Source organism: Parambassis ranga, chromosome 14 (assembly GCF_900634625.1).
Source record: "Parambassis ranga chromosome 14, fParRan2.1, whole genome shotgun sequence".
Classification (NCBI taxonomy): Eukaryota; Metazoa; Chordata; class Actinopteri; family Ambassidae; genus Parambassis; species Parambassis ranga.
Genome location: NC_041034.1, coordinates 15350620 through 15366126, shown reverse-complemented (window position 1 = coordinate 15366126; position 15507 = coordinate 15350620). Strand labels below are relative to the sequence as shown.

Here is a 15507-nt window from a genome sequence, read left to right as displayed (position 1 = left end):
ACTCACCCCCCCCCCACCCTCATTCTGCAACCCTCTACTACTGTAACGAGGAACCTCAACCAGAGAGCTGGTCTCGGTCAGGTGATGCAGGTCATGGCACTAATGTTATAGGTGTCAGTCAGACTGGAGCGGACTGTACATTCCTCCTGGGAGCAGTCTGTCTCCAGGCTTAGACCGACTGGGCCTGTACTTATTTAAATGTGAGCCTGTGGATATGACAGAGCTTCTAAGCTGATGGGCAGCCAAAAACAGTGACATTGTTACTTTTAATGGCATTATTTTAAAGGACTGACATCAATAAAATGCCTGACAGGTGTGTCACCATCACACCCTCCACCTCTCGTCTAGATTTATATTTAGATATTAATGGACATCAAATTGAAGTGTGATGCACAGGTTTAACATAATAAAATCCATCCTTTCCCTCTTTGAAAGCCTCACCTTGTTGACGTAAAGTCCTCCTCATTCATGTCATTAATGTCCAGAACACAGAGTTCATGCAGCAATGTTTTTCAGGCGTCATTGTACAGTGGGTGTTCTGAGGAGACACAAAATGTCTGTGACAAAAGCATCAGACACTCCTCGTTTTCTTCTGCCTAAAAAAAATGTCTCTTGTGTTTTCTGTCCTCAGCTCCTCCACTGGAAGCACCGGAATGTCTGTGGCCAAGACCACCGTGGACAAGTTGCTGAAGGGATATGACATCCGTTTAAGGCCAGATTTTGGAGGTAGGTGCTGAGATTGCATCTGAGACTCTGCTTGTCAAAGGTATTTATGTTTATATGTCAAGGTGTGGCCACGATATCGGCGAAGCTCTGAAGTGACTGCTACCATGTCATTACTATGCATCTATTCACATATTGAAGGTGGCTGCTCTTCAAGGTGTAGGGTGCACATGGAGAACAGCAGTCAAACACAGTTGCTTTTATAATCTGTATAATCTGTATAGTCTGTTTTGATAAAACATTTTCAAGTTTAGTGATATTTTTAACCACAATAGATGTCAAGCAGTATGTAAATAGATGCATTCAGGAACAGCACAGGGATTTTGCAAATCACATATGACATCTGTACCTACAATGTACAGGATGTGTACATAAAGGATGGTTCCTCTTTGATTGTTTTGACATTAGCATGTGGGGCCTGGTCTGTGCAAGGATGCTAACAAACGACGTCATGACTCAACAATGACTGACAGCCGTAGTCATGAGTCTGATAAGTCAGTGCAGTATACCAAATGCAAATATAGAAGACATTTCAGCACCAGATTAACTGATTCTGGTATTGGCTACACATTCAAACATGTATGAAGGAATGTTGAGCTATATTAATATGCATCCTTTGGTTTGTTTTAACTGTGATCACAACACACCTTAGCGGTTTCATGTGTGTAATAACGCATGAGTATAATAAGCAGTGACCACCTTCAGCCCATTAAGACTCTGGAAGACCACTTAAAAATATCTGAATGATGACGCAACATAAACTGAATAGGATATCCACATAAATGGATGTTGTGTTTGTTACTCGGCTGCTTATCATTCTATTTACCAGATCCAATCAAAATTGTGCTGATATTGTTCAGCAGAATGTTTTAAATCTGCTGCAGGCAGCAGCTTGTCAGTGCTGCGACTACACCACACTTGATAAGAATGAGAGCAAGCAGTGAAAAACATATAGCAGGTGCGCCTCCTCATATAACCTTCGTCTGGTTGGTTGCTCTGCCAAAAACAGATGCTCTGATGAAGGCTTATGTGCCAAGATGCGTTAGCCTGATGTTAGGTATTGTAAAAAAAAAATATGTTACAGTTGAGGTTAAGTCTTCACTCTGTGTTTTGGAGTGCTGCCATTCCTGCATTGTTTCATAGTTTTAGTAAAAGGAAAGAAATGTCATTCTCACATTCTGTCAGTGGAAACAAGCTTTTAAAGCTCAACAGTAGTTTCACATTTATTTTTTTTAGGCTCAGCCAAGGAATTATCAGCCAACAAGGCCTGGTCCTTTTAAAAGAATTATACTTAAATGCAAACAAACAGTGTTTCAAAGTCAGAGTATCTGTAACATGTTCACACGTTCCTGAGCCCCATTTATGTAGCTCCATAGCTGTGTCGTGCGTCCAAATACCAGGTCTTTGTGTTTTCTCTCTGGTCTTTCAATTTGTGCTTTCATGAGAGCTGGCAGCCTTCTGAACAAATCTAAAATACTAAGAGGTTTAAGAGGTTTTCTGGTTGATTGTCTTCTTCACCAGCTACACTGTTTGTGAAGCTCAAGTGACGAAGCAGGCAAAAAGCAACTAAATGTTGGAAGCTTGTAGCACATTTTTCTTGTTAAAGTTCACAAAATGGACTCAGCAGGTAGATTTAAACATCAAGCAACTAGATGAAATGAACTTTGCCATAATACAATGCTTAGTCATATATATTTAGTACAAAGTGAATTATGAGCTCAGATAAATGGTGCACACACTGCTCAATTTAGCACAAAAATACTGACACAAATGTTCAAAGCAAAGAATATATGCTGCCAATGTCTGGCAGGTTGTGGATATTCTGTGGTGGATAGAGCAAGTTTTACAGAATACACCAGGCAGAGAGTAGCTGTGCTTTTCCCCTCAGGCCAGGGAGCTGTAGTCCATCATGTCTTGATATTTTCAACATCAGTCAGCCACTTCTGGCGTGACACAACTGCTGACGACCTTCAGCACTACACATTGAATAAAGGGTTTTAATTTGATTCAATGCTGGACACTGACTGTGTCTAAGAGCCTGGCCAACACCCATGTTTGAAATTAGAAAAGAAATAGCAAGGAATAGCAAAGAAATAACTGTGCGCCAATTGAACAAAGCTTGGTGGTTATAGGGTGCTGCAAAGAGGTTGCTAAGAGTGATGCCATATGGTTTTTACAGATGTGTGGTCGCTTTACCACCAGTATATCCCCATGAAAAGCCCACTCTGCAGCTTTTCTGCACAGACACTGCCCCCCTGTCCTCTCTCTATTGATCTGTAAGCCAAGCAAGATGTCAAGAGAAGAGCTCTGAAATGGTCGAGAGACCCAAATGTCAACCTCTTGATGCTCAGCTGAATTGCAATTTCCATACTGCATATTTAATGGTTATTTATGGCCCTAGTTCCTAGAAGTAAATATATAAATAAAATGGTATTGTTCATGGTAACTAGCTAGGCAGATAATATCAGGGGATGTGTGAATGAATGGGAAGATAGACCTCACGGTGCTGAGGAAGAACAGACTGTTGTCCCTCTGTGGCACAGGGTTGGCCAAGTGTTGGTGGCAGTCAGCCCTGATTTCCAGTGAACAATGGACACTCTGCTGTAAGGTGTTCTACATGCGCCTCTGCACCTTCCAAATTTGGATTAGGTACTAAAGAGTGTTGGGCCAGGCATGAAAAGAAGGGTACTTCAGCCACCTAGTGTGACTATGGCTCTATCCAGTGGAAGAACAAAGTAGAAAATCACCACAGATGTCCCCAGATCCTATTTAAGATCAGGCCGTTTAAATAGTTCTATTTATAGTGTCTATGGTTTTCAGACACCTTTTATAAAGTTGACCATGTGGGTCTACCTGTTTAAAGAATATGCAAAGCTCATAAAGGATCCTGGAAACACTGAGACATCATAATGACCAATAGTTGACACTGCCTGTGGTGTCACTGCATGTAACTTGTTGCAATGTCTGTCCCTCTTGGACAGTATTTTATTTGGACTCTAAGCTTGCATAGCAGTTTACAGACTAGAAGAGGACCTTATGTTGTCCTATACTCAATACTTTGTTGTAGCACAAACATTGTCTAAAAGATGGATGCAACCGCTGGGGGACCGTAATGGCTGTACCTCCAATGTGACTGATCACAAATCATGGAGGAAATCCATAAGTATCATCTGGGTACCATTCATCTGAAAGCCTTGCCTGTCTGTTGCCACATGTCTGGTCAGTCCAAGTGTCTCTGGTCTATCTTACATTTTACAAGGACCTTTCTTTGGTGGATGTTGTTCATCTGTCCCTGGAATTATGGATGCTCACACATAATGAATTGACGGCCAAATTACAGCAGGTTTTACACTCCATAGCCTCCCTAATAGCGACAGACAATGGGATAACATTCTATAACTGCGACCTTTATGGAGGGTTCATGGAACAGAATGGCATATGTCATGCGGGCACAGCTTCAATTCAACTTGCCTCTAATGGTTTAGTAGAATAAGCACTTCAGACAGTGAAGGGGGATCTTCCAGGGACACTTTCCTCATGTGTGTTGCGTCATCTCAGGCTACATGGCCATGAGATGGAAAAACAGTTATGAGTTAAAACCCAATGTCATCCTCTCTGCTTGACATAAAACCATTTAGTAGGCAGTCGACATTTTTTCAGAACCTCTAGCAGCTGCATCACTTCTGCCTGGTATCATCAATGTTTTTACCAAAGAGACTAGAGAAGTTCTTTTTCCACTTCTGTTCTGCCATTGTGCCATTAATATATTATCCTGTTGCAGCAACATTACATTTCACGCATGCTGATTTCCAACTAACCTTTTTTATAGCTTTTTTTATAGTGCTTCGTGTTACAAACTGTGCAGTGAATGATCAGATCAATTATGGCACATCCAATACTGACATCCAATCTTTACAAAAGTAGACATCATTTGACTTTAAAAGTCCATCTGATCATTGTCCACAGGTCTCACCGACAAAGCCTTGCATGCATGCATACATGAATGCACTGCAGGGCTTTGCAGACAATTGCATGTCTCTGCATCAAACAATTATTCCTCCGTCAAGTTGTCTGCCTGCTTCACTAAAATCGTGACTATAAGTGCAGCCTATCCTCCATAACAGAGGCCACCTTGGTACCTTTCAGACTCTTTGAAAGGCGTGGTGCAGTTTCTCTGACACATGGCCTCTGCATGCTGTATGATGAAGTGGTTTTCATAAAATTGATGACCCATAAAATGTATCTGAATAAATTTACTAAGTAGAGTAATGAAATGCATGACCTAGCTAAATCAGTTTCATAAGAGGCCTGTTTAATTATTAACCTGTGTCTCAATACATTTACAAATATTAGTGTTATCTTGTATTATTGAAATAACTTTAAAAACAGCAAAAATAGAAAAAATGTTCCATTAATACTGAACTCTGAACAGCTAATGAGGCTAATATTTCAAGTTGTTAAGCTGGTTTGATTCTGTACTGTACTTAGCTATTTTCTTCTTTGTAGATTATAGAATTATTCTTTAATATGTGTGTATTTCAACTTGTTTCAAACTCCTACAATTTAAAATTAAAATGATGAAGTAGATGCCAGTCACTGTAAAGCTCTAAAAAAGCTATTTATCTCTTTGTGTTTTCTGCATATGAGCTAGTTAGGCATTTTAGGGTTTGACCTGTTTGTCAGTAAAAGGGCAGGGTGGTACGACCCTGCTTCTGTAGCCATATTGATTTGCACATGTAGAACTAGTGTTACTACACTTTCACAAGACTAATATGAGCCACTGTGATGTTCCCAATATGAATAAAAACAAAAATACAAAAAACAAGAAAACAAACAAACATAGTGTCAGTTGGAAGAGATAAAAGGACCCGGCTCTGCTATCACCTCATTCACACATTCGTCCTTCTGGAGGACATATTTCAAATCAAGCTGTCATCATCGCACGAATGGGTTTTATGATCTCAGCTTCCACCATTAACAAAGCATGAAAGGTGACATATCACAAACGCAGTGAACATGCCATCCTTCCTGCTGAGCCATGACCAAGTGTATATAAGACAGCTCTAGACTACAAAGAACCAACAAGCCTGCCGTGCACTTTTTATCTCTTTATTTTTAATAATTTTCTGAGTGTTGGGGGGCCAACACAAGGCATGGAAAAATGTGTGTTCCAATTCAAGAGCTAAACATGAAGAGCAGTGAGTGAAGTTGAAAGTCTGCCCACTAAATATAGTCTGCAAATGTCCAGAGGGTATTCTGAAGCAAGTACTTCTAACATGGTGACTTTGGAATAGAGAGAAGGTATTTTTAAATCGCTATGCCAATTGGCTACTACATAATGCAAATAACAAAAAAAGTGATTTTAGTCATGTAACATAAATGAAAACATAGATTTTTTAATTTTTTAATTAAAAAGATGTGCAAATAAAAATCTTTATGTGCATCATAAATTGAGGTGCTATCAGTGTCTGACATACCAGACACTGGCTGGTGTTTAATGTGATTACATGAGAGTGAAAGTTGTACTACATGCAACTTTAAATTAAAAATGTTTCAGCAAAGGGTTTGAAGCTCTTTAATTGATTAAAGTGGACATTTATCTTCCCTTTGTATTGCAGGAAAGCCATAAAACACCTATCTGTGTGATGGCAAATCACAGATGCTGATTAAATTAGATACAACATACAGTGCACTGGTGTGTTGTATGTATACTGTATGTGGCTGTTTTATATTGTTCAGCTTCTTTGCAGTGGTTGCTGATTATGTCAGCATTTACATTGTCTTTCTGTCCTCTATACTCAACACGGAAAATCATTTTGATTATCAGCACAAATACACTTCTGTAATGCTTTCCTAAGCCATGCTCCCCCTCTGTATTCTGTCCTTGTTGTGTGTAATAAACAGTGATATTGGCTTAGTGTGCCTTAAATGGTATTTTGTCAGTGTTGCAGCGAGGAGAAAATGAATTTCGCAGAGCATACTGTCAACGTGCATAAACAGGATGACAAAGAAAACTGAAGAAACTGTGAATGTCTGACAGAAGGTGCCGTTCTGGGCTAATTTATGAAGTGTCGTCCGTTGGTGTAAGATTGCCATGCAGATTTTAGAAACACATGTGACTAATGAAAACTGCAAAGATGATCTTTTCTGATTACTTTTGTTAACTTCACACTAAGGACTTAAGGGTTCAGTGGAGATGGGAATGATTTTTACACAACATGTATTAGTAAAAGATCACCTGTGTACCTTTTTAGGAGAGAGGACAGAAAAGTACACATCCTGTCCTAGGACTGTAATGTCACAGCAACATACTGTATAGCTCCACTGAGAATAAAACAGAAAGCATTAAAGAGGTGACTGTGAGAGTCCCGGCGGGGTGTCTATGGGGTCATGAAGCATTTTTTTTGTTTCGTAGAGGTTATCAGTGCAGTGAAGTAAAATACATTTTAGGCTGAAAAATCCCATAAAGCACCCACCTGTAATGTACAGTGTTTTGCCAGTTTAATACTTCCTTAGATTAGATCATAACATTAAATAACAAAGCTCTCCTATTCTAATATATGGCCCCGTATTATGATATAAAATAACAAAAGAATGTGGGTGATCTCTGCTGTTCCACCTTAAACCATCTCCATACAGTTGGTTTTAGTTTCAGGTGGGAACAGCATCTTCAGGCATGCAGCAAAAAAAACTCAAAGTCTGGAGAATCTTTTGGTGTGCCTGCTCCTTCTGCACGGTACCTGGGTCTGGGAGTGTGCATAAGAAAAACCAGTCTGTCAAAACTACATGTGTTTGGACATATCAAAGAAATCAATAAACAATAGAGACCAATGAAAAAGCACAAAGCAGCTACACTCAACAACAGCAGCAGCAGCACCACCAATAACATTGATACTGTAAATTCTCCAGACATATACCAACTCTATTCACGCATTGGCTAAACTGGACATCACATAAGGTCAGTTTAATGTCCACAGAGACTCAGTGTGACATTTGCGTTCACACATGTAGCTCCTCCAGGTGATGTCCAGTGCTGCAGTGCATGTGTGAGGAGGAGCTTCAGTTAGTTGTGTGCTCAATGGTTCATTGAGCCAAGTTGCTCATAACAACAAAAAAGAATACTTAAGATTAATACAGAGGACATTATTTAGCTCGGATTGGGCAAAAATTTTCACACTTAACGACACCATCATACACGTCAATAAATTGGCATGTTGTGTCGACATATTGACACAAGCAATGTACAGGCTGTTGAACTTGACAGGAGCCTTTTAGTGGTTACAAATGTCATTAGAGGATCAATATATATTCAGTTCAATAAAAGCTATGGTAAAAAGGTAGTAGGACCGCAGGGATGTGAGAACCAGACTGTATCTGTACGGCAGCTTGTGGCTGTAAACTGTAAGCACCTGATCTCTGATGCAGCGGGTTGCCAGTTCAGCCTGTGGCCGTATCATCAGAGTACCTGTGCCTGTCTACCATATGCAGCCTGGATTTTTACTGATGTCATCTCCCATTGACCCAAATGAGTCGCAGCTGCAGCTTGATCTCATTTGTAATGGAAAGGCAGTAAATGTGGCCATGAAACTGCAGATCAGTTGCAGTGAAACTGGTGAGTAGAATGGACACTTAATTGACCGAATATGAAACAGAGAGCTCAGATATGCTAGTAACAGCAGGAGCTGCAGCACTTTGTGTAATGTAAGTGATCTGAGGATTACCCTTTTTAGATAACTGATAAAATGCTGTTCATATCAGCAATGTTCAGCTATTTACAGAAATCACTTCTCAGGCCATTATTTTACCCTCCGTTAACATGGCTGCAGATTGATGTGTGCAGGGCATCAGCTGCAACCTGCATGTTGGCAGCTGCAGCTATTAAATGATATATGGAAGCAGTTCTATCAAGGCCAGCGGACACTTTAGCAATACTGAGGACAATCTCTTAGTCTGTGTGCCTCCACATGTCAAATGGTGGGCTGCTTTGCATATGGACTGATAGCAGAGGATGTCGTAATTCAGTCTCATAGTAATGCCTGTTCAGCGCAAAACAGGAGTGTGTTGTCAGAATCCCAGGATGGATGTTGGGGCATGTTCAAGTGATATCTATCCTGATGAAGAGAGTGATTTATTACAGAGGAAACACAGGGAAAAAAAATGCTCAAGCTGGGCGCTTTTTCCTTCTCCCTTCGCTTAGATTTTCTATTTGAATTAAATGAGGTGTGTATGTAGGCAGGCAGAGGGGGGCAAGGGTGCCGAGAGATAGCATGCAGGAGAAAGGACATACTTCATCTTCCCATTCAAAGTGTTGTTTTCAGCAACTTTGAAATGAAGGAGAAAAATGCTGATAGAATTGCACCAGAATGTATCGCAGTGGACTGCAAAGTGCAAAAACCCTGGGTCAGGCATTGGTGAGGCATCCTGCATGGGCAGGGCATTTTTACCCCCCTCCCTCCCTTTTTTTTTTGATTCCCCTCCTAAGGTCCCCAGTGACTCACTTTTTGAACCTGCAGTGATTGATGGGAGGTGTGCCCTTGACAAGGCCACGATAGGCTGGCCAAGGGCAAGATGCAGCTATCCAATTGTTTCACATAGATAAACAAGGAGGAAAAAATGTCATTTACAGCATCTGGAGATAGATGCTGTCAGCTTCACTACCAGGAAGCACGCTTAAAAGCCCACCCTATTATTGAACATCCCCCCCAACAGCCAGCCATATAAAACCGGTATCCACAAAAAAATGATGTGTGCATCATGCAGGGCAAGAGGAAAAAGCAAGATGGGTGTGTAGATGTAGCCAACAGTAAAACATAAGCATTAGGCTTTGTCTGTATAGTGTACAAATGTTATTTAAGGATTTTATATTGAGGTGGAAATAAGTTGTATATAGTGTGTGTGATGTTTCAGCATATACATATGTTGTTGACAAGTGACATACACATACAGTTTCCCTCTGTTTAATCCACCTATGACAAATTACATTCATATATTACACATATTGAAGCAGTTTTTTCTTAAATGATAATTTATCCATTTTTATAGTGACTTCAAATGTTTCCATTTATCTTGATGAAAAATAAAATGGTCATTGCTTCTACACCGTTTTCATTATGTGTCGATCCCACAATGCAACGCGCATATTTCATACAAGTCTGCCCGTTGCACGACACAACAGCTGACAGTGATGATGCGAAATGATGATGATTAGTACCAAATCTCAATTTACTGCTCACTGTTCGGTGTCCTTTATAGAGACACAGAATGGGTGAACAAGCGGGGGGGACTCAGACACAGTCAACTGTTGCATTAAATCAGTGCATGATGTCTATTCAACTGCGCATACTGTAACCATAGCAACAGCACTTCTGCTTCGTGCTGTGTAAAGCATGGTGCATTCATGATAATGCACTCTCAGGTGTTTGGATATAGAAGATATCTCTGCCGACATATTTTTTTTGTATTATCAATTATGATACATGCAGCCGCATGTAGCCGCATTACAGTAGTAAGAGGGATGTATATTGATGTTTGAGCTTAGTCTGTGGAAAGCTTATAAACACATGGGATTGTCATTATCAGTTTACAGTACCATACTTGTGGCCTGTAGGACCCTCCTGAATCATGTGGACAAATACAGCTGCTGGGACATGACACCCTGGTAACTTATTAATGGAGTTTGGTTTGAGAGTTTTGTGAAAGGCGTCTTATCTGTCAAATCTGATGCTTTGTTCAGCACTAATGGATGACAACACATTTCCCCACCCATGACAGCAGTGGTTGCTTTTTCTTTGACTGAAGTGCTGTAGCTAGTGTCCATGAATCAATGAACACAGTGCTTGTCAAATGTGTTTTCAGAGCAGGACTCATCACCAAGAAGGGTGAAGAAAATGGTGGAGAAGCTTGTTGCAGATATATCATTTATTAAACCTAAGCAGTTTTACTGCCACATTTGAAAAGAAAGGATAATAATGCACATTCCCAGAATATAATCATAATATCCTTATGTGAAAATGTGCAAAAGCAGTCCCCAGCTCAACATTTTCAACTTTGTCATCACACTAAAGAAACTGTGTAGACGGCTTGTTTGTTTTTAAGGGCATGCTTTCAAAAAATGATCTATTATTCAAGATTTTCTTTTCCATTATGGCTTTGACATCATAAGTATACTTGCACTATAAGTTGTCAATCACTTTGTAGACATTTAGAAATGACTTAAGTTGCTAGGACATCCTGTTTTCTGCATGTTTGTGACAGAACGGCTCGTGTATTTATAAAGTAAAACATCTCGTGGACTATCTTCATTTAAAAATGAGCCCTGGAACCTATCAGGAACAGATCTGTCCATTCACATGCCTCTCTACTTCAAATATAGTTGTACGTGTCAACTGAGTGACAAGCCAAACCCACTGAAGTTTTCTCTTAGCACAACACACTTTCTGTGTTTCTCATCTCATTCCTTCTTCCTTAACACACTCACACTAGCACACACTGTCACACTTCCTTTTGATTCCAGTTTTTATTTATTTTGTTTGGTCTCTGTGAGTTTATTTTGTTTTCCTCCATTACATTCATGCAGCTTATTTTTAATATACCCCCCCCCCCTGTTTTTGAGTTTGTCATTTAGTCTCTTATCCAGCTCTGTTGATTTTTGTTTGTCATGTCTTTTTTTAAGTTTCTGGTTTTTTTTGTATCTCACCTGTACAATGCGACTTTCCCTTTTCTTTTCTGGTGTCGCAGCATTTTATGTGTAGATTTATGAACTCTAATCTCTAGATGGCAGTGCAGTAGAAGAGCATCAACTAGCAAGGATGAAAATATGTAAAAGTAAAACGCTTGCTTCTCTGTTGCTAGGCTTAACATGTAAAAAAAACATTGTCAAATTTTAGGATCTATGTTGGCATTTTTCTTTGCATGGTGAATATAACAGTAAAAACAGATCATTTAATAACAATCCGTCAAATGGCTTTTTTCACTTGCGTGCACAGAGGAGTTAGCATAAGGGTCACAAATTAATATATTAATAGAGAACTAATTCATGAATCCTGTTCTCCTGAGACATATTAGCCATGATCGGTGAGGAGGATCTACACATAATTACTGCAGGTTAATGTAATTACACAGACAGTTTCAGCAGGACTTACTTAGATGGCATGCTACTGAGGCTGCTGGGATTTATACTGCACATGTAGGGCTACTCGTGAGATTAGATTCATGGCACTGCAAAGAAACAAAGACAGAACTCCTAATAGAAAGCTCCCTATAAGAGCAGAAGTAGGTTTCGTTTGAAAAAGATGTTGAATTTATTATCAGAGGGGAACGTAGAAAGAGTGGCATTGATTAAAGTGTCAATGTGTGACTTGCTGAATAAATTAGAATATATGTAAATAAATAATAAGCGGGACCAGAGAGAACTATTAAATGAATCATAAACTTCTGTAGCCAATAGTTTGCTGATAGCCTGAGGGAAATAAAAATAAAAAAAAAATCTGCATGCTGCTTTTTCACTGTGTAGAGCAAACAATACACCAGTCATGTTTTCAAAGTACGTCAAAAGCAAAATCTCTTCTTTTGAGTTAGAAACCATTTTTGTGTCCCGACACTTATTTAATCATCATTTATTTATCATCTCACACATACCACACTCTGTACATTGAAAGCAAAATCTACTAAACCTTCTAATTCACTCTTCATCTCCTTGGAGTACTTTCATAATGTTACTCGTGGGATTGTAATTTATGAGTTGGAAACTCTGCTGGTAATACGTGCAGCATTTCATAATTCACTGACAAAATCTGTGTATATGTAAGTAAGGAAGCATCGTTCATTTTCAGCTTTTTAGTGTGGAATCTAAGTAGGTTTCATCTATCAGGTCCAAGGTTTGTGACAGGATAGGACGATAAGATGAGGCCACCTTTACTTATCCTCTGTCTCTCTGGCTTCCTGTGATGTACTGCTTCTGCTCTCCTGTTTTACCTCATCATTTTCTTTTGTCTCCTCTTCTGTCCTTTTCAGCCCTCATGCCAGAGCTGCTTTAATGATTCCCTTTTATTCACTGGCTATCAGCAGTCTCATAGTGCTGTCTGTTTTTTTTTACCCATGGTTGCATTAACAGTGCACTGTGTAGACTGAGCTGTACAGTAAGGCCTGACAGTTGATACCAAATCAATTTTATTTGATCAGTATAAAAGGCAATTTTATAATTATAACATATTATAGAAATATGAGCTAGATAGATCAAGGAAGCATTCTGAATTCTAGTTTCTGTACAGGTTATTATCAGCCTGTCCTCACCAGAAGAAAACTATGGTGGTTGAACTGTATGGATCTGCTGGTTGGGATGGGACTCATCGACAAAACAGTCAAGAGAATAGTGAGACTCTTGCTGCAGGTGGAAGTATGTAACAGGTTTTGACCCAAACTTTAATCTTTTTCAAAACCTAACCAAGTCTCTTGGTGAGGGTCTGGACATGTTTGTAGGCTTTGTGGGTCTTTATTTTCAGGGTTTAATAGACCCCAGACTTGATATATGTAGCATTAGAAGTCATTGGCAGCGGTCCTATTCTAACACCATTATAGCCGTAATAATAATAAAAAAAAAGATATGTTGTCTGCCCAGACTGATGGACCTCAAGCTAAGCAGAACGAACAGTCCTGTAGGACTAAACAATTCGATGTTCCTTTTATTCTAGGCAGAGACAAAATGCTGTAATTCTGACTTTTTAAATAGTGTTCGACCAATGCCAATCAACACTTTGTGTGCCCTCAGCATTATCACCTCCTCTCTGTCCCTATCAGCCTCATCAAGGACCTTAATTTGACGTGTTTAAATTAAGACAAACCTTCATCCCGGGCTTTCGATACGAGTGACAAAAATGTGCAGAATGGCCTTTCACAGTCCTTCCTTTGCTTTAATTCTGCAAAAAAACACACATTAAATTCAAATATTAAAGGGAAAGCACACACTCTTAATGGTTCCATGCATAAAATCATCCATTTACAAGATGGAGAAAGTATAGAAATTACCTTATTGTTTGCATTTGTATGTGTGACATACTTTGTTTCTCTGTGTGGACGCAAGCAGTTTATTTTGAAAGTAGCTACAAGGCTCTACATTGGAGGAGAGGCAATTATACAGCACAGACATTTTGTTCTCCGCCACAATATATTTGTGTAGAGAAGTGTTATGTGTTGGTAAAAAAAATGCTTCTGCACGCCATGCTGCTTCAGTGGTTCAGACTGTCGCCTCGCAGCAAGACGGTCCTGAGTTCAAACCTAACAATCTGTTCAGATCTGTCATCTTTCTGTGTGGAGTTTGCTTCGCGTCTGTGCTGGTTTCCAAACGGGCGCTCCAGTTTCCTCCCACAGTCCTGAGACATGCAGGTTAGGTCAACTGGAAACTCTAAACTGCCCGTAGGTGTGAATATGTTTATCAGTATGTGTTTGTGTGTATGTGTGTGTGATAGACTATAGTGATCTGTTCAGGGTTTACCCTCACGCCCACTGCAGACTCCAGCCCCTCACAACCCTGAAGCATGTACATTATGAAATGTTGTATATCTTCACTGTTCATCTGCGGCTTTAATAAATATATGTCACAGCTGCCATTGAACATCTGCCATTAAACATCAGAGCTGAAATCGGTCCATTATATGTATTGTTTTGGGTTTTCAGGTGGAAAACTGTGGCCTAATCTGTCAGAACCACCTCTCTGTCTTTGCAAATCATTATTTACGTTTTTTTTGATGGATGCCACATACTCATTTCAGAGTGAATACCTTTTTACACAACGCTGGGCAGATTTTATATATACCCATAAAATGTTTAAAACTGAGGCTTTGGTTCCAAATTCACTCTCTATTGTGACAACATAGAATACTAAGAACTGGCTTCAGTGACAGGAAGATGAAGAAGCAACAACCTGTTTTATTTTTTATTTCAGTATAAATGATTCATATTTTTACATTAGACATCTTGTTTTCTTCTTGTAATCTCTGACTGACTGTTTTAATTAGCAACAGTTTTGTGTTCCTTTTAAGATCCGATATGGATACAATAAGTAATCCCAATAGTGTGTTTTTCTGGTGAAGCACAGTGCTGGATGTAACAACATAAAAAAAACACTGGGCCTACAATAATGGAGCTGAATTGCACCAAACCTGCCATAATTGAATATGAAGGTGTCATTGTCACTTTGTAATCTTCAGCTTTTGGTCACAGGTGATGCCTGTCAAAGACACCCTTTGGCTTTTCTGCTTGTTTCAGCTTTTGTTCTGGTAGATCTCTGCTGTGATGAAAAATAATTGAGGGCGCTGTATTAAAGATTCGGTGGGGTGCAACATATTGTTTTGTTGTGATTGTTAATTTCTGGAGGAAAGGGCTCCATGAGTGCAGTAGCTATTGAAAACAAAAGCAAACACAGATTCGACTGGATAAATCATCATGCTTCTCTTGTAACGCTGTGGGGAAAATGCTGCACAGTTGCTATGGAACCCTCTGTTGCTAGGCGATGGGTTGATTATCAGAGTTTTTTATATATATATATATATATGAGGCGGTGTTTTCTTTGCTGTCCAGCAAATTTGTTTTCAGGAGGCTTTACAACTGACAGAATATTTGAAATAACACGATGCTGTCACTAATTTACATGCAATGTATCCATGTTGATATGTTTATATTCTGAAGTGAAAGATCATGCGTGACATATTTACATGAGATGTGAGCATCATGAGGGATTTAGTGGTAAACAAGGGCTAATCAGTTCTCACTTATATGTGTGCAATACAA

General features: G+C 39.5%; 1 protein-coding gene across 1 annotated transcript in view; it reads left to right on the top strand.

Moving 5' to 3' along the window:
* Positions 1-638: 638 nt before the first annotated feature.
* gabrb4 (gamma-aminobutyric acid type A receptor subunit beta4) overlaps positions 639-15507 on the top strand; it is a 34957-nt gene continuing 20088 nt past the window's right edge. The window contains exon 1 of the mRNA XM_028421085.1: positions 639-726. Within this exon, the coding sequence (XP_028276886.1) occupies positions 654-726 (73 nt within the window). The 5' untranslated portion in view covers positions 639-653. The remainder of the gene's footprint in view (positions 727-15507) is intronic.